Source organism: Chiloscyllium plagiosum, chromosome 18, assembly GCF_004010195.1.
Source record: "Chiloscyllium plagiosum isolate BGI_BamShark_2017 chromosome 18, ASM401019v2, whole genome shotgun sequence".
Taxonomy (NCBI): Eukaryota; Metazoa; Chordata; class Chondrichthyes; order Orectolobiformes; family Hemiscylliidae; genus Chiloscyllium; species Chiloscyllium plagiosum.
Genome location: NC_057727.1, coordinates 63854776 through 63879083, shown reverse-complemented (window position 1 = coordinate 63879083; position 24308 = coordinate 63854776). Strand labels below are relative to the sequence as shown.

The following is a 24308-nucleotide window of genomic DNA, read 5'->3' as shown; positions in this document are numbered from 1 at the left end:
GTGAGGTTGGGGTTGGAACGGAGGGAGTGGAGGGCTGCACATTCCGAGGGTGAGAGGTTGGAGTGGGTGAGAGGATTGGAGAGGTTGAGGCGGTTAATGTCTCGGCGGCAGTTGGCTATGAAGAGATCGAGGGCGGGTAAGAGGCCAGCACGGGGTGTCCAGGTGGATGGGGTGTGTTGGAGGTCATGTTGCGCTGTACAGGACATTGGTTAGGCCACTGTTTGAAAACTACATGCAATTCTGGTCTTCTTCCTCTTGGAAGGATGTTGTGAAACTTGAAAGGGTTCAGAAAAGATTTACAAGGATGTTGCCAGGGTTGAAGGCCTTGAGCTGTAGGGAGGGGTTGAATAGGTGGGGCTGTTTTCCCTGGAGTGTTGGAGGCTGAGGGGTGACTTTATAGAGGTTTTTAAAATTATGAAGGGCATGGTAAATAGACAAGGTCTTTTCCCTGGTGTGGGGGAGTCCAGAACTAGAGGGAATAGATTTAGAGTGAAGGGGAAGGATATAAAAGAGATGTAAGGGGCAACCTTTTCATGCAGAGAGTGGTGCATGTATGGAATGAGCTGCCAAAGGAAGTGGTGGAGGCAAGTACAATTGCAACATTTAAAAGGCATCTGGATGGGTATATGAATAGAAGGGTATGGAGAGATATGGGCCAAGTGGTAGCAAGTGGGACTAGATTAGGTTGGGATATCTGGTCGACGTGGTCGAGTTGAACCAAGGGTCTGTTTCCATGCTTTGTACATCGCTATGACTCAAATTAATTCTGTCCTTCAACTCTCAACAACACCCTTTTTCTTCAGCAATGTAAGTTCATCTTACCCAGTACTGCCATTCCTCCTCCTTTGCTTAATTTTAAATTTTTCCCTGAACAGCCTTTACCCAGGAATAATTAACAGTCCATCTTTCTCTTTCTTGAGCCCGGTCTATGTTAGCTGCACAACATCAGATTTCCATGTGGCAATTTGCACCTGCAACTCTCCAATCTTATTCATGATACTCCATACAATTACATAAATGGTCAGCTAGCCTGCTTTAACTTCACTTCTTTTTTCCTTACTCTGATTTACCCATTAAGTTGCTATTCTTTCTACAAGTGGTAACTGTGTCTGTAAGTACTTTATGAGGTCTTGTATTCTTCTCTACTATCCTCTCTTTGTTCCAAAACATCTGCCAAATCAAATAAATGGAGTGAGTTTAAAACTTTCCCAATGTCAAGTTCACCCCATCTGATGTGTATAGATGCTATTTTCCCCAGACCCACAGTGTCCCATGAATCTAAAGTTCTCCCTTATGCATGATTTTTCCTGACATGCATTCATCTATTTCCGTACTCACTTACATGTGACACTCCAGAGATTACTACATTTGGGTCCTGCTCTCTAATTTTCTACCTAGCTCCCTAAATTCTGATTATAAGATCACATTCCTCTTTAATAGAATTATAGAATCCCTATGAGTGCAAATAGAGGCCAGTCGGCCCATCAAGTCTGCACTGACCCGCCTGGATACCCACCTCATAACTAAGAAATCCCCTATCACTATCCCTCCCCATTTCTTTTAATTGCCCTCCTGTACAGCTGAGCTGCTTGCAATGCCACATGTATGGATCTGATTGCACTCCCTTGAGGAATCAGCACCCTCATCAACTTCTGAATTGAAACACAGAGTAGGATCTCAGCTTCTCCTGGTCTGCCTTGTAGTCACCCATTCCCTCCAGGCCCTTAAGCTGTCATATGACCACCTCTCTGAACATGCATAAACATCCAACTGGTCTGGACAAAAAAAAATTATTGCTCAATTCCTAATATTAAAACAGTTTTCCAAACTCATACAAATTACTCACAACTCAAACTGGTCAATAACTTTCCAGCATTTAAGTATTCAATTACTGCATTGTAGCTGAGATAAAAATAAATAAAATCCCTATTAATGAAGATTGCAAATTTGGCTTTTTGACGATAAGTTTTGCTTATTTATACTTGACTCCAATGTGGCACTGGAAAGTCAGTGACTCACAATGACTCTCACCAATCACTGCAATGACTCTTACTAATTTTTATAGATGCACCATAGAAAACATCCTATCCAGATGCATCACATCTTATAAAAGCAAATTACTGCAGATGCTGGAATCTGAAACCAAAAGAGAAAATGCTGGAAAATCTCAGCAGGTCAGGCAGCATCTGTAAGGAGAGAAAAGAGCTGACGTTTCGAGTCTAACTGACCCTTTGTCAAAGTTGAGCTTTGACAAAGGGTCAGTTAGACTTGAAACGTCAGCTCTTTTCTCTCCTTACAGATGCTGCCAGACCTGCTGAGATTTTCCAGCATTTTCTCTTTTGGTTGCATCACATCTTGGTATGGTGACTGCTCTGCTGGAAATGCACAGCAGGTCAGGCAGCATCCAAGGAGCAGGACAATCGACGTTTCGGGCATAAGCCCTTCATCAGGAAGAAGGTTTCATTCCTGATGAAGGACTTATGGACAAGCTTCATTCCTGATGAAGGGCTTATGCCCGAAATGTCGATACTTTTGTTCCTTGGTTGCTGCCTGAACTGTTGTGCGCTGTGCTTTTCCAGCACCACATTCTCAACTCTGATCTCCAGCATCTGCAGTCCTCACTTTCTCCTTATAGGAACTGCTCTGTCCAAGTCTGCAAGAAATAATTGAGTTATGAGCGCAGCCCAGTCCACCCCACAAATCAGCCTTCCTTCCACTGACTCCATCTATACTTCTCGCTGCCTCTGGAAAGCAGCCAACATAATTATGTTATTCTCCTTTTCACCCTCTTCCATTCAGCAAGAGATATAAAATTTTGAAAACATGCAACAACAGATTCAAGAACAGCTTCTTCCCGGCTGTTATCAGACTTAAGAATGGACCTCTCATATATTAGAGTTGATCCTTCTCTGTAGCTCCAATACTATGTTCTGTATTACCCTGATAGATTTAGGAAGGTACAATTTATCTGAATTGCATGCGAAACAATCCTTTTCACTGTACCTGGGTATATGTGACAATCATAAATCAAATCAAACCAAATCAAAACACAGTGAAAAAGTGACAATTACTCTAAACAGTCAGCACTAAATAAAATATTAATAATAAACAAAATTCTCTAGATTAACTTACTCATTGCCCCAGTCCAAGCGGACTGTAATGTGTCGTTTGACATCACGGATTTGGTCTTGAGTTAGGTGACCAGATAGAAGTTGTCTCCGCAAATCAATCAGCTCATTCATTACATGCCGCAGTTTGTAAAATAAGTCCACTTTGTGTTTCTGTAGAAGGAAATAGATAGAAGCTATTTAAACAGAAGTTATTCAATTTTACAAAAAGTATCTGCTTGACTTCATCCTGCAGGTTTGGCAGTACATCTCCTGATCACAAACCAACTACATTCCTACTATTCCCGTCACTGTAATGGAGGGAGGGAAAGAATTCATTTCCATATGATTTTTATCACCTAGAGTGCAATAGTGCATTTTTGTATTCCTAAAACTTAACTGTCACCATCAAGCATTCTCCTATATCAGTGATAGTGCAGTAACACAAGTAAATATTTCTCTATTTTCCATTAGCATCCCTCAAAATTCTGAGCAGCATTCCCTTCGACATTGGTATTAATGTTATCATTCCCCAGATAGCTACAATTGTGACATATTTGAAGAATATTACTTGTATTAATTCCAAAAAACTGTAGTCATAATTTGGAGGCGCTGGTGTTGGACTGCAGTGTACAAAGTTAAAAATCACACAACACCAGGTTATAGTCCAACAGGTTTGCTTGGAAGCATGAGCTTTCGGAGCGCTGCTCCTTCATCAGATGTTTGTGGAGTATAAGATGGGAAGACACAGAATTTATAGCAAAAGTTTACAGTGTGATGCAACTGAAATTATATATTGAATTGTTTGTTAAGTCTCTCATTTTTTAAAATAACCATGTTGGTTTCAGTTCTCTCAATTCCTTCTAAAAATGTATTTACAGAATCTTACATGGATCCATTCAGTTTTTGAGCGAAACAAAATGTAATTCTGCAAGTACAAATTTACCCCACAAATGTATAAGTGTGTGTTCATCGGGGGTGGGTGGGTGGTATGAGCGTCTGTGAAAGAGTATGTGTATATGCGTGAGTGAGAGTGTAAAGGGGTATAAGTCTGTGAGAGGGTGCGTGCGTGGGTGTAAGTATGTATGTGAGCGTATGAGAGAGAGTCTGCCTGAGTGTATGGGTCTGTACGTGTGTGTGAGTGAGAGTGAGAGAGAGATCCCTCCCAGTGGTCCATGTCACACTACAGGTGACCCCACTGCACTACACACTCTCTTACAGACACTCATAGCCCCCCCACCACGCAAACACCCACATGCGCGCACACACATATAAGTTTGTGGGGTGAATTTGTACTTGCATAATTATATTTTATTTTGCTCAAAAACTACATGGATCCATGTAAGATTCTGTAAATACCTTTTGTAGAAATAGAATCACTCTCAACATTGGGGCACAGACAACCTCACACAGGGTACCTCACACCTTCAATGCATTATGTGAGACAACATGGCACCTATTGTTAAAGTTCACTTGAGAATGTCATTTTTAAAAAACATTTCTGGGATTTACATATGAAAGAACTGAAACCAACATGGTCATTCTAAAATATGAGAGACTTAATAAACAATCCAGGTCTTCTTCAATATATAATTTCAGTTGCATCACACTGAAAACTTTTGCTATAAATTCTGTGTCTTCCGATCTTTATACTCGATAACCACCTGAAGAAGGAGCAATGCTCCGAAAGTTAGTGCTTCCAGATAAACCTGTTGGACTATAACCTGGTGTTGTGCGATTTTTAACTTTACCTGGGTATTGTTAGTCTGGGCTGGATTTGAACTTTTACGCCACAAACAAATAGGTCTGTGAATTAATACTAGGTACTCCCCATATGTTCATAAAATGCTACAAAATAACAAATGCTGAAGAAAGTGAGATGAATCATAATTTTATTGACAAATATCAAAAAATCTCTGATGACTCTGGAATTGGACTAATTTTTCTAAGACAACATGATTCCAAGTATAACAACATTAACATCAGGAACAAAGTCAAAGTCAAGGCGTGAAAGGAAAAGTACACATGCCCATAATAATGAATAAAAATGTATTTCCAAATTTGATTATCAATAAGCTGTCAACAAGCATTTAAAACCCGCCAGGTTGGAGACACAACATAAAGGCAGTGACTGGTCTAACGTGTTTACAGTTTTGTACAGCAGTGAAATGTATGCTTACTGCCAGGTTAAATATCTACACTCTTACAGAACCTGTCAATTTCACTTACATGGCATACTGTGTGAATAATTAAGGTTTTATTGGCCAGTTTTGAATGAGAAATGGCTTTTCTAATTCAATCTGCTTGTTTAAGTCAATTTTTAAAGCATTTCATGAAATGGAGGACATCTAGCTTATCTAAGCAGAAATGTTGCAAACCTTTTGTTCTATTTATTGTTCTGAATTTGAGAAAATCCAAGATGGAGAATGTAGAGTCACTGGCAATCGTTTTGCAATATTGACTCTATTTGTCATATTACAATAGAGCAGATTGTTGAGTACTTCTGTTCAAGACAAAGGAGGAGAAAAAATCTGGGAACTTAGAACTTAGACTCATGATCATTTAAACATGCAGGGATTGATCAAGGATAACCAGTACAATTTTCTTAAAGTAAAGTATATTTAACAATATTAATGTATTTTGAAGCAGTGACTAGTTTGATAGAGTTGGTATACAGAAAACAATGAAAATGGATTTTAATAAAATGTTTTGTGTGGCTGAAAAAGGTTTATCAGAAAAACTGACCATGAGAAAATATTGTAGGGTTGATGGGAAGTAGGTTGATAGACAGGAAATACTGAATTTCAACAAATGGGTGTTGATAAGACTAAAGCAGGATTAAAAGTGGTAGACCCAATTCATTATCAGAATCTTTGGACTTGAATGGCCAGGGGAGAACACAATCTCAAACTTTGTTGACAAAGTATAAATAGGCGGCTTGTCAAACTGAAAAACTGAATGTAAAATCATTTGGAAGACAAACTGGTGAAAGGTATAGGCAGATTTGGAGATGGATAAGGGACAAATACAACACACTGAAGCAATATAGGTAATTCAGAAAAGATTGAGGAGTGATTCATAGCTGGAAAGGATTATCTTAGCAGGAAAGGGTAAGCAAGTCATGTCTTTACTCACTGGAGTTTAGAAGAATGAGAAATGATTCTATTTAAATATACAGGATTCTATGTGGGCTTAACATGATAAACACTAAGAGGATACATTTCTCCTTCTGGGTATGTGGAACTCAGGGGCACAGTTTAGGAATAATGTATTTCCCATTTAAGACAGAGATAAGAGGAATTTCTTCCCTCAGACAGTCATTAGCCTTTGAAATTCTCTTCCTCAGACAGCACAGCAGACTGGTGTTATGGACCGGGTTAGACCCCTTCGAAACGTTTTAAAAAGGTAGTCCAGACCCTAACTTTTTAAAAATTGTTTGAGGCAGATGTAAGGTGGATATCCATAGAGAGATGCAGCTTATTTACAGACTACTGAATGAAACACGAACAAAAGAGAACAGAATATAGAATAACGTAACCTGTCTAAAAACACAGCCGACTCTATCACAACTTAATGATGCTGTTCCAATTTCCTGCAACTTCCCCATAAACACACCCCTTGGCAAAATAAATAAAATCAAACCCAGATTCTTACAGGAGAGATGTTAGGGATCATTTGCTGAAGCATTGAACCTTTTTTCACTGTTGCTGTTTCTCTGTCCCCAGCAAATCTAACTACTAAAACTAAGCCAAACTATAAAAATCCCTGAACTGGAAGAACTGGCTACTCCCTTTTCATTGTACAACTGTTTTCAAAAAAAACCTAAAAGCCTTTTTCCCCAAGTGTTGCCTTGGGCAGTATCTGTTAGCCATTAGCAAAGACCCCAAATCCCAGACAAATCAGAACCTCTGCCTTTTATAACCTCTGTTGAAAAAACCAAGGACAACATAACATAGTTAAAAGGTGCAGCATCATCACACTGGGTCATTCAATATATTTACAACTGAGGTAGATAGATTTTTGATCAATAAGGGAGTCAGGGTTAAAGAGAGTATAGAGGAAAGTGGAGTTATGGTCAGATTCAGATCTTACTTAATGGGGAAGTTCAATTGGTCGAGTGACCTATTCCTATTCCTTACACACTTACGAACTCATGAACTTCTTGGTCCACTCATCCTTCTCTCTGAAGGCATCTCTCCAAATCCCCATTTGAATTGCTAATATTGACTCACTCACATTTTTGTGTCTTATCACTCTTATGCCTCACAGTCACACTTCCAGTTGTCATTCATTCCTCTCCACTTATCCATTTATCACAACTCCATACTTTTTCACCGTTCAGACAAGAGGTTGAAAGTCTGCTCTTAGTGTTGAACAGGTGATTTCCAATTCTTGGTTGTCAGTTCATTTGCCTTGGACTTTACTCACATTGATCTGCTACTTCTTTGTTATCAGCCTTCAGCAAGGCTTACGCTGCTTTACTTTGGACCTTTGATGAACATCAAGAGGAGCAGCATCAGCAACATCAACCAGACGTAAACAAGATATAAGAATGGGAACTGGATATGTGGCTGTGCTAAGAAAATAGTGCACCTGAGACCTTAGTTACAGCAGGATCAAAATATATACCCTTGAAGAGATTTAAGGATGAGAAAAGAGGCAGAGAAATTATAGAGAAGGAAGGTGCATTAAAGTGGATAAATTAGGTACCAAACAGGTTACATGAAGAGAAATAAATAAAGGAGATTAGATTAAGAGGTAGAATGCAGAAAAAAACACAAAAATTAAATGTTATATTTTTTTACAAATCTCCAACAAACCCATAAAGGAATAAGGAAATTTTCAGTTTCAAACTGCTTCCATTCTGGATCACAGGTGCTGTATTAACAATTGTCACCTTAATAACAAGATTTAATGGACAATTAATTTGCAAACCTTATAAGTTTAAAAAAAAGCAGGAAAATTATGGATAAAAAACAAACTACTGATAACCATAAATTAACTAGCAAGTTCTAGAGATTCATAACCCACAGCATATTTCTTAATCCCTGAACTGGCTCATTGATTTATGCATGAAAATTGTATTTGTTATTAGACTTCTAGTCATTCTAAAGTAACATTTGGCCATTAAAGTCAAAAAGAGTCAACCAATAATTGTTTTGTTGCATTTTTTAAAGAATTAATCACACTGGTTTGATGATTCAAGTTGAAATTGTCAATACCAGCAATTAGTGAAGCAGAAAATCAACCTAAAGATATGGATCAGTCCAAGTGGTACAGTGAAGCATACTTGACTTGTGTATACCCATCGGTGGGTTGAGGGCTCAACAAGCCATCTTACTACACAATGTATCTCAAAAACTAGCAATAGTAACTCAGTGCCAAAATTAGACTCAAGTGTAAATAAACAAAGCTGATGATGAGAAAATTTTCATAGTACGCATTGACTTTCTTGACATCAGTCTAGAATTTATATGAGCATCAACAACAGTTAGAGTACAAGAGGCAGGTATGGCACACTACTTCAACGCAGACAGCTAAGTTTTAGAATAAAAAGTAATTATTAAGAGTGGCAAAATGTAGGAAGTGGAGCTATAAAGGATCACCTCTCCCGTTCACAGTTTCCATTAATGCTTTGGCCTTTTAATTAAAAATGCAATCATTATATATTTTCAGATCACAGGGTAGGGGAGAAAAAGGGACAATAGTTAGTACTGAAGAGTACTGCAAAGAAATTACAGGAAATTATTAACAAACCCACAGTTACATCAAATTATTATTAAATTATTCGATGTTCCCACCATCATCAGTCACAAGTGGGGACGTTCGCTAATGACTGCACAACGTTCAGCACTATTTGCAACTCCTCAGATAATGGAGCAGTCCATACCCAAATGCAATAAAACCTCAACAACATCCAGGCTTGAGGTGACAAGTGGCAAGTAACATTCATGTCACACAAGTGTTAGGCAATGCCTATGCCCAACAAGAGAGAATCTAACTATCACCTCATAACATTCAATGGTGTCAACATAATTGAACTCCCAATTATCCATTCTTTTCATTGATCAGAAACTAACAAGGATTTTTCAAATAATTGAACTTTTTGAAGTAATGAAGAGGATTGATGAAGGCAAAGTGATGGATGTGATCTAAATGGACCTCAGTAAGGTGTTAGCCCTTAAGTCCCTTTTATATCTATCCCCTTTCACCGTAAAACTATGCCCTCTAGTTTCGGACTGCCCCATCCTGGAGAAAAGACCTTGCCTATTAACCCTATCCATGCCCCTCATGATTTTATAAACCTCTAAGATTACTCCTCAGCCTCCGATGATCCAGGAAAAAGAGTCCCAGCATATTCAGCATCTCCCTATAGCACTAATCCTCTGATCCTGGCAATATTCTTGTTAATCTTTTCTGAACCCTTCCTATAGCAGGGAGACCAGAATTGCACACAATATGCCAAAAGTGGCCTAACCAATGTCCTGCACAGCCACATGACCTCCCAACTCCTATACTCAATGCTCTGACCAATAAAGAAAAACATACCAAATGCCTTCTTCACTATCCTATCTACCTGCAACTCCACTTTTAAGGAACAATGAACCAGCACTCCAAGGTCTCTTTATTCAACAATACTCCTCAGGACCTTACCATTAAGTATATTAGTCCTGCTAAGATTGGTATTTCCAAATTGCAGTACTTCACATTTATCTAAATTGAACTCACTCTGCCACTCCTTGGTCCATTGATCCATCTGATCAAGATCCCATTGTACTCTAATGTAACTTTTTTTGCTGTTCACTAAATCTCCAATTTTACTCTCATTTGAAAACGTACTAATCATTGCTTTTATGTTCACATCCAAATCATTCATATAAATGGCAAAATGCAGTGGACCCAGCACCAATCCTTGTGGCACTCCTCTGGTCATAGGCTTCCAGTCTGAAAAGCAACCATCCACCATCACCGTCTGCCTTCTACCTTTGAGCCAGTTCTGTATCCAAATAGCCAGTTTTCCAATACTCCGTGTGATCTAACCTTGCTAACCAGTCTCCCATGAGGAACCCTAACGAATGCCTTACTGAAGTCCATATGGATCACAAGCACTGCACTGCCCTCATCAATCTCTTTGTTACTTCTTCAAAAAACTCAATCAAGTTAGTGAGACATGATTTCCCACACACAAAGCCATTTGACTATCCCTAATCAGTCCCTGCCTCTCTAAATACATGCAAATCCTGTCCCTCAGGATTACCTCCAACAACTTGCCCACCACTGATGTTAGGCTCAGCAGTCTGTAGTTCTCTGGCTTTTCCTTATCACCTTTCTTAAATAGTGGCACAATGTTTGCCAACCTCCAGCCTTCTGGTATCACACGTGTGGCAATTGATGATACAAATTTCTCAGCAAAGGGCCCAGCAATAACATCCCTCGCTTCCCACAGAGTTCTAGGGTACATCTGATCAGGTCCTGGGAAATTACCCACCTTTATGAGTTTTAAGATGTCCATCACGTCTTCCTCAAACATTTTTCAAGATGTCGCTGTTTATTTTCCCACATTCTATTACTTCCATATCCTCCTCACAGTAAACATGGATGCAAAATACTTGTTTAGTATCCCACCCATCTTCTGCAGTTCCAAACATAGGCAAACTTGCTGATCTTTAAGGGGCCCTATTTTCTCCTTAGACCACTGCTGTCTACACCTGACATATGCTTCCTCCTTTTTCTTGATCAAAACCTCAATTTCTCTATTCATGTAGGATTCCCTACACCTACCAACCGAAAAATACGTCTCTGGATTCTCGTTATCTCATTTTTGAATGCTTCCCATTTTCCAGCTGCCCCTTTACCTGCTAATATCTGCCCCCAATCAACTTTTGAAAGATCTTGCCAAATGCCATCAAAATTGGTTTTCTTCTACTTTAGATCATCAACTTTTAGGTCCTAGCTATTTTTTCTATCTCTATTTTAAAACTAATAGAATTATGCACACTGGCCCCAAGTTCTCCCCCCACATAAAATGCCTTATTTCCCAAGAGTAGGTTAGGTTTTGCACGTCCTCTAGCAGGTACCTTCACATACTGAATCAGAAAATTTTCTTGTACACACTTAACAAATTCCTCTCCATCCCTAAAGCCTTTAACACTATGGCAGTCCCACTATATGTTTGGAAAAATACAATCGCCTACCATAACCACCCTATTATTCTCACAGATAACTGAGATTTCCTTACAAATTTGTTTCACAATTTCCTGATGACTATTGGGGGCTCTACAGTACAATTCCAATAAGTTGATCATCCATTTATTTCTCAGTTCCACCCAAATAACGTCCCTCGACATATTCCTAGGAATATCCTCCCTAAGTACAGCAATAATGTTATCCTTAATCAAAAAACGCCATTCCCTTTCCTCTCTTGCGCCCCCCCCACACCCTCCCCCCACTTCTCTCCTTCCTGTAGCATTTGTCTCCTGGAACATTAAACTGCCAGTTCTGTCCGTCCCTAAGTCACATTTCTGAAATTGCTATGATATCCCAGTTCCACATTACCAGCAATATCCTGAGTTCATCTGCCTTATCTGTTGGGCCTCATGCATTGAAATAAGTACAGTCTTACTTCATTCTCTGCTTTGTTCCTGCCTGCCCTCACTGTTTGACTTACTCCTTTTCCCAACTGTACCAGTCTCAGACTGATCTCTTTCCTTACTATTTCCCTGTGTCCCATCCCCTTACTAGTTTAAATTCTTCCGAGCAGCTCTAGCAAATCTCCCCATCAGTATACTGGTTTTTGAATTCCGGTGTAAAGCGTCCTTCTTGTACAGGCCACTTCTACTCCGGAAGAGATTCCATGATCAAAAAATGTGAATCTTTCCCTCTTGCATCAGCTTAGCTAGACATTCATCTGATCTATCTTTCTATTCCTAGCTCACGGCACCAGGAGTAATCCAGATATTAATATCCTCAAGGATCTACTTTTTAAATTCCTGCCTATTTTCCTATATTCTGTCCTCAGAACCTTATCCTTATTTCTTCTTATGTTACTAATTCCAATGTGTACAACAGCCTCTTGCTGGTCCTGCTGCCTTTTGAGAATATTCTGTACCCTCTCCAAGATATCCTTGACCTTGGCTCCAAGGACGCAACACACAATTCAGATGTCTCGCTGTTGGCTGCAGAAATATCTGTCTGTACTTCTGTCTAGACAGTCCCCTATTACAATCAATCGCTTGGAATCTGGCATACTCCTCATTATATTAGAGCCAGACTTGGTAACAGAAAACTGGCTCTCCATGCTATGTAGCAACCCACCACCCCACCCCCATACCACCAACCCTATTTCACAAAACCTCATACTTGTTTGAGATAGCCATAGGAGACTCCTGCACTACCTTCCTCCCTCTTTAACTTTCTTGGAGGTCACACATCTACCTGACTAGATCTTCAGTTTATCTCCTTCCCTGCAATTGGCATTCATCACATCCCCAACTCCTGTAATTTCCTCATTGCCGCTACAATCTATCAATGTGATCTGATAGGATTCGCAACCAAACACACTTCCTGCTGACATCATCATCAGTAACATGGAAACTCTCCCTAATCTCCCCCATCAAACAACAGCATATCTTGGGAACAGTCCATATCACAGTGGAAGTAGTGTTAGACATATTAGAATGTATGAAGGTGGATAAATAGAACATAGAATATAGAACATAGAACAGTACAACACAGAACAGACCCTTCAGCCCACAATGTTGTGCCGACCATTGATCTTCATGTAAGGTAAACCTAATGTATGAACCCTCAAATTTCTGTGACCATATGCATGTCCAGCAGTCTCTTAAATATCCCCAATGACCTCGCGTCCACAACTGCTGCTGGCAACGCATTCCATGCTCTCACAACTCTCTGCATAAAGAACCCGCCTCTGACATCCCCTCTATACTTTCCGCCAAATAGCTTAAAACTATGACCCCTCATGTTAACAATTTCTGCCCTGGGAAAAAGTCTCTGGCTATCAACTCTATCTATGCCTCTCATTATCTTGTACACCTCAATTAGGTCCCTTCTCTTCCTTCCTTTTTCCAATAAAAAAAAGTCCGAGCTCAGTCAACCTCTCTTCATAAGATAAGCCCTCCATTCCAGGCAGCATCCAGGTAAACCTTCTCTGAACCCTCTCCAAAGCATCCACATCTTTCCTATAATAGGGCGACCAGAACTGGACACAGTATTCCAAATGCGGTCTAACCAAAGGTTTATAGAGCTGCAACAAAATCTCACGGCTCTTAAGCTCAATCCCCCTGTTAATGAAAGCCAAAATACCATATGCTTTCTTAATAACCCTGTCCACTTGGGTAGCAATTTTAAGGGATCTATGTACCTGCACACCAAGAACCCACTGTTCCTCCTGGTCCTGACCAGATATATCCAAGAGGCCAGAGAAGGGGGCTATGGCTGATATTTTTGCATCATTGTTAGCCACAAATGAGGCCCCAGAAGAATTGATGGTAGCGAATGTTGTGCCCTTATTCAAGAAGGGCTGCAAAGAAAAACCTGGAAACTATAGACTAGTAAGTGTAACATCTGTGGTGGGTAAGTTACTTGAGAAAACTCTGGTCTTCATCAGTCAGGTCATTGAGTATAGAAGTTCGGAAGTTATGTTGTAGTTGTACAGGACATTGGTGAAGCTGCACTTGGAGTATTGTGTTCAGTTTTGGTCAAGTTGCTGAACGAAGGACATTATTAAACTGGAAAGAGTGCAGAAGAAATTTACAAGTATGTTGCCAAGAGTCAAGGTTCTGAGTTATAGGGAGAGGTTGAACAAGCTAGGACTTTTTTCTTTGTAGCATAGGAGACTGAGGAGTGACCTTATAAAAGTATATAAGATCATGTGAAGCATGGATAAGATGAATGCACTCAGTCTTTTTCCAAGGGTTGGGATATCAAGGACTAGAGGGCATCAGTTTAAGATTAGAGGGAAAGGAATAAAAAGGAACCTGAGGGGCAACTTTTTTTAAACAGAGGGTTATACACATATGGAATGAGCTGCCAACAGAAGTGGTTAAGGCGGGTACATTAACAATATTTAAAAGACATTTGGACAAATACATGGATAGGAAAAGTTCAGAAGGATATAAGCCAAGTGCAGGGAAATGGGGTTAGCATGGATGGTCAGCATGGACCAATTTGAGATGAAGGGTCTGTCTACATGCTGTAGGACTCTATGACTATCACTCTACTAAAGGCCATCTTTGCACCTTAACAATCTATAGATGCAGAAAATAGCAGTCTTACTACTCTAAAACCACCACTCCAACCTTACTTAGTACCTACATTTTTATACTTTTAAAGTTTAATCAAGAGACCAATCTCAATAAAAACATTTAATACAATAACAACTCATTCAACTCACTATTGCAGATTTACAAAAAAAGGTCAGGTTTACACTTTAAAACTAGCCACTTAGCTACTCTCCTGCTGTGAGCTCCCTCACATAGGTTTCTCCAAGTTCCGCTGTGAATTTCACTGTTTGCTTATTTTTCTTGAAAAAACTCCAATGTCCCAAGATACTGGAAACCAAATAGCAGAGGCAACAGCTGTACAGATTTACTCATAGGTCAAACAGCAGTGTAGGTTTCTTTCTCCATTTGATTCACTTCCCTTGTGGTCACTGCCTTTGTCTCCCTTCCTCCTTTTCCAAGTGCCATTGTTTTGATCTTTTCTTCCCCCAAAAGTTCCAAAACAATATGACAGCTTATAAAACAATAACTACTGCTCCGAGAATTCGAGGAAATCAGCTCCAACACTGAAAATACCTCAAAAAAGGAGTAACTCTTACAGCCACATTTTTTCCTATCCTCCAGCTTAGATTAACCAGAATCCTTTTAATTGAAAGGTGTTGAACTTTTTGGATGCATTCTGGTCAGTTAGGGTATCTGTTGATTACAAAAAAATAAAGTGACTTGGGAAAACAGCCAAAGAAAGCTGTTTGAGATAAAAGGTGGCATTTCTTTAATTGTTGGAAAACCTGGCTGTGAGAAACCATGGGCTTTGTATAAGTGACTGCCGAGCAACCCTTGTTTGTCTTAGTTTCTGTTTCAGCAATCTAGGGAGTCAGAAGGAAAAAGCCTCCAAAGCTTGTAGTAAAGGCAAGTTTCTCTCTCCTGAAATTCTCTCAATTGCTATACTTGGGAATTAATAAATTTCCCACATCTCAGTATCTTGATTGTCCTGCAAATCTTAAAATGCTGAACTGTGACTACTTTCCAAGACCTTAGAACCAGATTTCCATCTAAGCTGAAGCTTGCTTGCAATACCTTCCAATAGTCTACAGCTGTCAACAATTTGACCTCATCAAGAAACCTGGTATATATTGTGACAGTTAATCAAATTCTAACTACTGGCCAAAACAGTATTCTTTTTCTTTTGTTCTGAAGTGTCATCTTGACTGAGCTGTGTCGCCCTTTGTGTTGTGAGAGTGTATGTCTCGGGATTAAAAGGATGTATAGATTTAATTCCAAACTATAGCTTAGTTGTTAACTAGGTTTGCTTTACAATGTACAGTTTCTAGAGTTCATTAAAGAAACATGATGAATATTTTTCTTGGTCATGATAGCATTTCCAAAGGGGGAGGGTGGGTTGTCAGGCTGATCACTACGAATTGAGAGAGGATCTAATCATTGCGTGTGTGTGTGTGTTGGGTGGGGGTTGGGGAGGGGTGCGGGTTATTGCAGAGTGTGTACTAGCATGCTAGTTTGAGAGAAGGGCTGGGGGAGCTGGGTTTCAAAGAGTCACTTGCCACTGGGGAATATACAGAACCCCACCTAAAGCTACATCGAATACAGGAAATATTAAGAACTGCCATTCATCCACATGGTAACCTTAGAACATGGGCATTTCGCAGAAATGGCATCAGAATCAGGAAACCTATTAGCCTTTTTCCAGAATGCTTTGAATATTTGGTCTTGAAGGGACATTGCACAAAAATAAATGCATTCTTCCAAAAACACAAGGATTATCACACCCAGGGAATTACTGCAGATGCTGCAATCTGTACAGAAAACAACAAATGCTGGCAATCATAGTGGGTCAGGCAGTAACCATGAGAAAGCAAGCTAACGTTTCGAGTCCAGATTACTTAATCAGAGCTAAGTGAAGTGTGGAGGGGGCAGCATTTATGCAATAGTTGGGTGTGGGGGGGAATTGAAGTCTTGGGAAAGAAAGGATGTTGATAGTTCACTTTAAGTGATCGCAATGTGAGAACAGCAAAACAATGATCTATCTAAGTGTCAGACTGGAATGAACAGACAGTCCCTCTGGGGTGGGGAAGGGGAGAGAGGGTGACAGAGAATGTAACAAGCAAACTAAAAGAAAGGGAAGGAATGGGTTCATTATTTGAAGGAGTTGAACTCAATATTGAGCCCAGAAGGTTGTAACTGCCCATTTAAAGAGATGCTGCCCTTACAGTTTGTGATGTAATTCAATGGAGCATTGCAGCATGTCAAGGACAGATAAGTGAGCATGCGAACAAGAAGTTGTGTTAAAATGACCAGCTACAAGAAGGTCAGGGTCATGCTTCCACAAGGACTATAAATGTTTTGCAAAGTGGTCACCCAGTCGGTGTTTAGTTTCTTCAATTGGGCCACATTGGGGGCAGCAAATACAAGACCACGGAACGAGGACATACCACAACCAAAAGGACTAGCCACACTACCATACATCAGGAGCATCTAGAGTCCTGAGGCATGACCTGCCCCTCACAAAGCCATACTGAATATCTCTAATCAAACAATGCTTTTCTAAGTAATCATAAGTAATCATGAGCAAAACTAATGTAGTGTACAAAATACCATGCAAGGACTGCACAAAACACTCTATAGGACAAACAGGAAGACAGCTAACAATCCGCTTCATGAACATCAACTAGCCACGAAACGACATGACCAGCTATCCTTAGTAGCCACAAACGCAGACAACAAGCAACATGAATTCGACTGGGACAACACTACTATCATAGGGCAAGCCAGACAGAGAACAGCCAGGGAATTCCTAGAGGCATGGCATTCATCCACAAACTCCATCAACAAACACATCGACCTGGACCCAATATACCAACCACTACAGCGGACAGCTGAAACTGACAACCGGAAGCGGCAGGGACAGACCACTATAAACACCGGAGGAAACATCAAAGAAGCGCTTCGCAGGAGGCTCCCAAGCACTGATGATGTCGCCTAGCCAGGGGACGAAACGTTTGCAACAAAAACTTCCAGCTCGGCGAACAGAACCACAACAATACCCTAGATTAGAGGGGGTACAGGTGAAATGCTGCATCATCTGCAAAAACTGGTTCTGCCCTTGGATGGGAAGTAGGGAGGGAGTGAAGGAACAGGTGTTGCATCTTCTGCGGTTACATGGGAACACCATCCATCACCACAATCTTAGAAGAACGCATCAGACCATGTTAATCATTAGTTTTGAGTTGGGCTAGTTTAAGATAATTGGATTCAATGAATGCCTTTCTGATTTGATGTTGCTAGACTGACCATATTGAATCCCTGACCGAATTAACATTTTCAGTGCTCATCCTATTAAGAAAAGTAGTTGTTAATTTATATTACCAGTATTCAGCTAGGCTCTGTCAGTGTTTGTGCTATTATTGTTCAGCAGAGTAGAAATATTCTCCTTATTCTCCAAGCTTAAAGATGGCACTGGTTATCACTCAACTCTACACACTGTACATTAATATAATTATAGATTTAATGTAACATTTTCAGAAATATTTTATTTTGCTCAGAGGATTCATCCCCACTGTACATTTCCATCATCACTCTACTTGTTAGTAATTCCTGCACATTCCCATATACTGCGTATTGTTTAATGCTGCTCACTGCCTATTGATCAAAACTCCACGCTGTGTCTTGGTTAAGACTGCCTGCTACATTATGACCACTGTTGTAGGCTGCTTTTTGGACAGCACTGTAAATGGTTAGTCAATGCTGCATACTGCCTCTTGGTCATAGCTGTTTGCTACCTATTGGTCATCACTGTATGATACCTGTTGTTCAATGCTGCATGTTGTCTCTTGCTTACAGCTACATGCACATTTTGGGCAATACTGTATACTGCCTCTTGATCACAGCTGCCCATTGGTTACTTCTGTACACTACCCATTGATCACCGCTGTACTTCACTCATTGGTCAATGTTATTTCTTGCTACTGCTGCAATCCGCATTTTGGCCGATGCGGTCCTTTGCCTGTTGGTCATTGCTGCATGTTACCATGTCATCAATTGTTCAATATTTTGACTCTGAGGTTATTAAATGCAACATTACTTACAATATACACCGAACAGGAGACAATTTAATTGTGTACTGAAAATGTGTATATTGTAAACAAGATTAACTTTATGCTCGCAAAGGCAGATTTTATAAAAAAAGCAAAGGTAAGCTCCTTGATGATTTTGGACTCAGTGCTAATTTTTACATTTCTCCAAGTCAATGTAGCCATGGAAGTTTTAAGGTATCGTACCTCTTTTGGTCACCACCAACGGCACTCATTAATGATTAAGTCCTTTTGCAACATTCTCATATGACCAGTCAATCTTCTACATACCAAAGTAAATCACTTTAATGTTGTGAGGTCATTCATTTATCCTGGTTGGCAGATTAGCCTGAAAGTCCAACATATATTTATCTCAGAGGGAATGCTCAGTCCATTCTATGAATAGGTTCTTCTTGTATTTATGAACTTTGTGCTTTGGTATCACTTTCAATTTTTGCATTATAAAGACAGAAGAATCAGAACTCTGTACATCATTAGACCTTTCTCTTCAAAGGAATATAAATGGCTGTTAATTTACTGATTAAAATAATAGTATTGTACACTATTATGTAAGTGTTTACATTTGGATGTGTTTAATTGATAAGGACAGAGTAAAGCAATGTTATTCACTTCTTTTACTTACCCCTCTTAAGAGTTTTCTATGAACCACTCCAAGAGTCTACCATAGGTCCTATGTGGCTGAATTTTACAGTTGCTTCACCGTTCACTAATATACACTTCTTTTTAAAAGTGTTTTGTTTGCTCCCTGTCTGAATCACCTTCACCCCAGCTGGGTGGTACATCCCTGGTTCAGCATATCAATTTGTGTATTTGCATAGTTTGACATTATTAAACAGTGGCAATTCATTTAATCTGATACTGTGCTTTACCTTTCAGTTCTGCTATCATTTCTACAACAACACTAACAGCAAAAATTCCAACTTGCTTCAACGCAGGAAAGCAGTTGACAAAATAGGATTGAAATATGTTAGATTTTAGAAACCTTTTGAAGATAGGAATGGAATAGTAAATAGAAGCATAAATGCACCTTAGGTGCATAAAATTTAAGCCACTGACAGTGGAATACTAGTTTCACAGTAAGCCAGAATTCACTGATGTGAGCTGAAACAAGGACTAGATAATGTTACAGTGTGAGGAAACAAAGATTTTGAATTCCAAGGCTGAAGGACCACTAAAAACTAGGGTGATGAATGAGACAGAGAATGATAGTAGGAGAAAGGATGCAAATAGTATGGTTGTGATAAGTTGGAATTTATGGAAGAATAAAATTGAAATGCACCACAGTTTGTATGAGCTGAATCTTGGGAAGTTAGTGAGGAGAAAACAAAAGACGTCAACTTGGAGATTAAGAAGGCATGCATGAACATTATAATACTGGGGATGAAGCAGACATGGACTGGGATCATCTTGTGGAGGAGTTAAGTAACCTTAGTTGTGGACTGGATGCAAAACTGGAAGCTTAAATTGGGGTCAGAAATTGCATCAATATCACACATGGTCAAATTCAACGCGAGTTCCAAGGAGCAGGGTAGAATTGGACTACCTGGTTCAATGTTTTTGATAGCAGGCATAAAGAATATAATTAGCTTTGCAAATACAGAAATAGAGAAAATATTGGGCAATTCACAACTTGAACAGTGAGTCAGAAACCATGGAGGAGAAGGTGGTAATGAAGATGTAAAGCCAAGTGCTGTTATAGCAAGTATGAGTTTTGATTTCATGTTTCAGTTAATATCACTAAGACATAAGATTGGAATAGGAGAACAGAAGGATAAAACTTTGGTCATATGTCTTAAAAAGTCTGCTTCAGTTAACAGAGAAAATTTTTGTTTATATATTATTCATAAACCAAGACATCCCAACATACTTCACAGTCAATTTAATATTAAGTGTATTCTCTGCCCTAATTGATAGACAATACAAAAGCATATTTGCACACAATGGCTATGAAATAAACGACCAGGTAACCTGTGGTTAATTATATTAGATAAAATAAATATTGAACAGGACACTGAGATTTCTTTTTTGTAATAAACATAAATTAATAATATTATGTGATATTTGAGATCCACCTAAACCAGCAGAACTAATATTATTTAATCTACTGTATAATGACTTTGTATTTTTATTTTACTGTATATTTGATTGTAGACTGAAATGGGGAGGATTCATTAAGGATCAATACAGTTTTAAAAAGCAGGTAACCTTACACCCATTGTGAGATCTGTTTACACATGTGATTATTCAAGAAATAGTGGCAGTGTGTTTTTTTGTAAACAGTCTGGTTACAGTCAAGCTGGGGCCTGGGGTCTGAGTATGAATGATGCTTGGTCAGGGACACACAGCTGATTTTTCTATGGACTTAGTGACCAGTTATTGACAACAAAAGTCTTCTACCTGCAAACAACTTTGCAATTTGTTCCCAGGTAGCTGAAAACCTTTGAGGTGCAAATGTTTGGGAGAAATCATCTCTTTTCTTACAGTTAAAAAAATGCATTCAACCACCCACCCACCCCCCGCCGAAGAAAAACTGTTATATTTCCCTCAGCAGTTGCTCTAAGCAATAATTCTTATTCAGCAGGTTTATAAGTTTTAAACAGCCATCTTGAACCTTCTGCAAGCAAATAAAGGAGAATAAAGGAGCAGTATGTTCTGACAAGACAAAAGAATCATCTCAGTGAACACTATTTGCAAAGCCAGCTACAGCCTTTAAACTTTCCCAGTCTTTCCGTCTGCCCATCCCACTGATGTGATAGCTTTTGCTGCTTGTCTTTTTCTGTAGGCGTGTGGGGGGAGAAATTTATATGGGGGTTAAAGATTCAATAATAGAGTTATATGTTGATGGTTTAGAATTGTTTACCTATAGCTAAAGTCAATTCATTCATAATAAATAATCATTCTTGTTAAGTACAGCCAAAGAAAATGGGGGAGATACTAAACGAGTATTTTGCATCTGTATTTACTGTGGAAAAGGACATGGAAAATATAGAATGTAGGGAAATAGATTATGACATCTTGAAAAATGTCCATATTACAGAGGAGGAAGTGCTGGATGTCTTGAAACGGTTAAAGGTGGATAAATCCCCAGGACCTGATTAGGTGTACCCTAGGACTCTGTAGGTGGCTAGGGAAGTGATTGCTGGGCCTCTTACTGAGATATTTGTATCTTCGACAGTCACAGGTGAGGTGACAGAAGGGGGGGGGGGGGGGGGGTGGTTGTTTTTTAAACTACAGCCATGATTTGGAGTTGCTGGTGTTGGACAAAGTCTGAAATCACACAACACCAGGTTATAGTCCAACAAGTTTATTTGAAATCGTAAGCTTTCAGAATGTAGCCTCTTTGTCAGGTGAAGTGAGAGGGAAGCATACAAAACACAGAATTTATGGGCAGAGAGAACAAAAGACCATACAAATGGTGTGAATGGAGTGCCAAATAATAAATCTTTGCAGGTAACCAAGGGTGTTAGATGATGTGAGTAAAATGTCAACAGCTGAATAACAACTGAAAAGATGGCCTTTAATCCAATTAAATGAGTCAGGGAGATAATTACAAAAAAATTAAAAGGTTTTGCTGGAGACAAACCAAATGACTGGAATAACATTAAACATTAAACAAAAACAGAACAGAAACTGCTGGAAAAGCCCAGTAGGTCAGGCAGTATCTGTGAAGAAAAGTGAGAAACACTGAGCAGAAACTGATAACCAAGTTGCATATGCATAAATCTTCTAGGAGCAAGTGAGGACTGCAGATGCTGGAGATCAGAGCTGAAAATGTGTTGCTGGAAAAGCGCAGCAGGTCAGGCAGTATCCAAGGAGCAGGAGAGGAGAAAGTGAGGACTGCAGATGCTGGAGATCAGAGCATCTGCAGTCCTCTGCATATGCATAAAGACAACCTCAACTGTGATCTTGGGTTCATGTTGCGCGACATGTCAACCCACCACACTGTTCTGTATCTGTAAAATCTTCCTTAGTGGTTTGACACTATCACCTTGATAAACTGTTATGATCTCTCTACCTTAATTAGCTTGTACAGTTTTGGATGACTTTCTTTAGTCAGACCCACAGCATGCAATTCTTATAATCTATCATGTTATTCCAGTCAAATAAACATGAAAGAACTGCGGATTCTGTAAATTAGGAGCAAGGGCAGGAGTTCTGGGGGGACTCAGCCAGTTTGGCAGCATCTCTGAAGAAAAGGTTTTGGGTCTGGTGACCCTTCATCTGGTTTTTCTTTACAGATGCTGCCAGACCTGCTAACCAAGAACACTACAAGAGGCTAGAGAAGAAATAGCGGGAGTCATGGTTGATATTTTTGCATCATTTTTAGCGATGGGTGAGGTCCCAGAAGACTGGAGAGTAGCAAATGTCATGCTCTTATTCAAGAAGGGCTGCAAAGAAAAACCTGGGAACCATAGACCTAACATCTGTGGTAGGTAAGTTACTTGAGAAGATTGAGAGATAACATGTGCATGCATTTGGAAAAACAGGGATTGATTAGGAGCAGTCAGCATGGCTTTTTGCGTGGGAAATCATCTCTCACAAATTTGTTAGAGCTCTTTGATGAAGTGACCAAGAATATTGATGAGGGGAGGGTGGTGTATGTAATCTGTATGGATGTCAGTAAGGCCTTTGATAAGGTTCCACGTGATACGCTGCTCTGGAAGGTTAGAGCACATTGAATCCAGGGAGAGCTGGCAAATTGGATACGCAATTGACTTGATGGTAAGAAGCAGAGGGTAGTATTGGAAGGGTGCTTGTTGGACTGAAGGCCTATGACTATTGGTGTGCCTCGGGGTCGGTGCTGGACCCATTGCTGTTTATTATCAAAATCAATAATTTGGATGAGCATGAGCATGTAAAGGCATGATAAATAAGTTTTATAGATGTCACTAAAACAGACAGTATCGTGAAGTGTGTGGAGGTTTATCAGAAATTGCAGCAGGATCTTGATCGGCTGGGGAAGAGGACTGAGAAATGGCAAATGGAGTTTAATGAAATAAGTGTAAGGTGTAGCATTTTGTAAAGTCAAATTAGGATAAGAGTTTCATGGTGAATGGTAGGGCCTTAAGGGGTACAGTGGAACAGAGGGACCTTGGAGTTCAGATGCACGGTTCTCTGACAGTGGAGTCACAAGTAGTGAAAAAGGAATTTCACACACTGGCCTTCATCAGTTGAGTATAGAAGTTCAGAAGTTATGTTGTAGTTGTACAGGACATTGGTGAGGCTGTACTTGAAGTACTGTGTTCAGTTTCGGTCGACTTGCTAAAGGAAGAATCCTATTAAACTAGGAAGACTGCAGGACTCAAGAGACTGAGTTATAGGGAGAGGTTGGACAAGCCAGGACTTTTTTCTTTACAGCATAGAAGACTGAAAGGTGTTCTTATAGAAGTGTATAAGATCATGAGAGGCATGTATAGATGAGTGCACTCAGTCTTTTTCCGGGTTGGTGAACCGAGGATGAGAGGGGATCAGTTTAAGGTAAGAGGGGAAAGAATAAATGGGAACCTGAAGGGCAACTTTTTAAAACACATATGGAATATTGCCAGAAGTGGTTAAGGTGGTTACATTAACACTTCCATATCAGCCACAAAATCACCTGCACCTCCACACACATCATCTATTGCATCCGCTGCACCCGATGTGGCCTCCTCTATATTGGGGAGACAGGCCGCCTACTTGCGGAACGTTTCAGAGAACACCTCTGGGACACCCAGACCAACCAACCCAACCACCTCGTAGCCCAACACTTTAACTCCCCCTCCCACTCCACAAAGGACATACAGGTCCTTGGACTCCTCCATCGCCAGACCATGGCATCACGATGGTTGGAGGAAGAGCGCTTCATCTTCTGC

At 39.8% G+C, this 24308-nt stretch overlaps 1 protein-coding gene across 4 annotated transcripts in view; it reads right to left on the bottom strand.

Annotated features, from left to right (window-relative positions):
- dock3 (dedicator of cytokinesis 3) overlaps nucleotides 1-24308 on the bottom strand; it is a 918089-nt gene that overhangs the window by 670021 nt on the left and 223760 nt on the right. For all 4 annotated transcript variants that reach the window (XM_043708484.1, XM_043708482.1, XM_043708483.1 and 1 more), the window contains exon 6: nucleotides 3133-3281. In XM_043708484.1, coding sequence (XP_043564419.1) covers nucleotides 3133-3281 — 149 coding nt within the window. The remainder of the gene's footprint in view (nucleotides 1-3132; nucleotides 3282-24308) is intronic.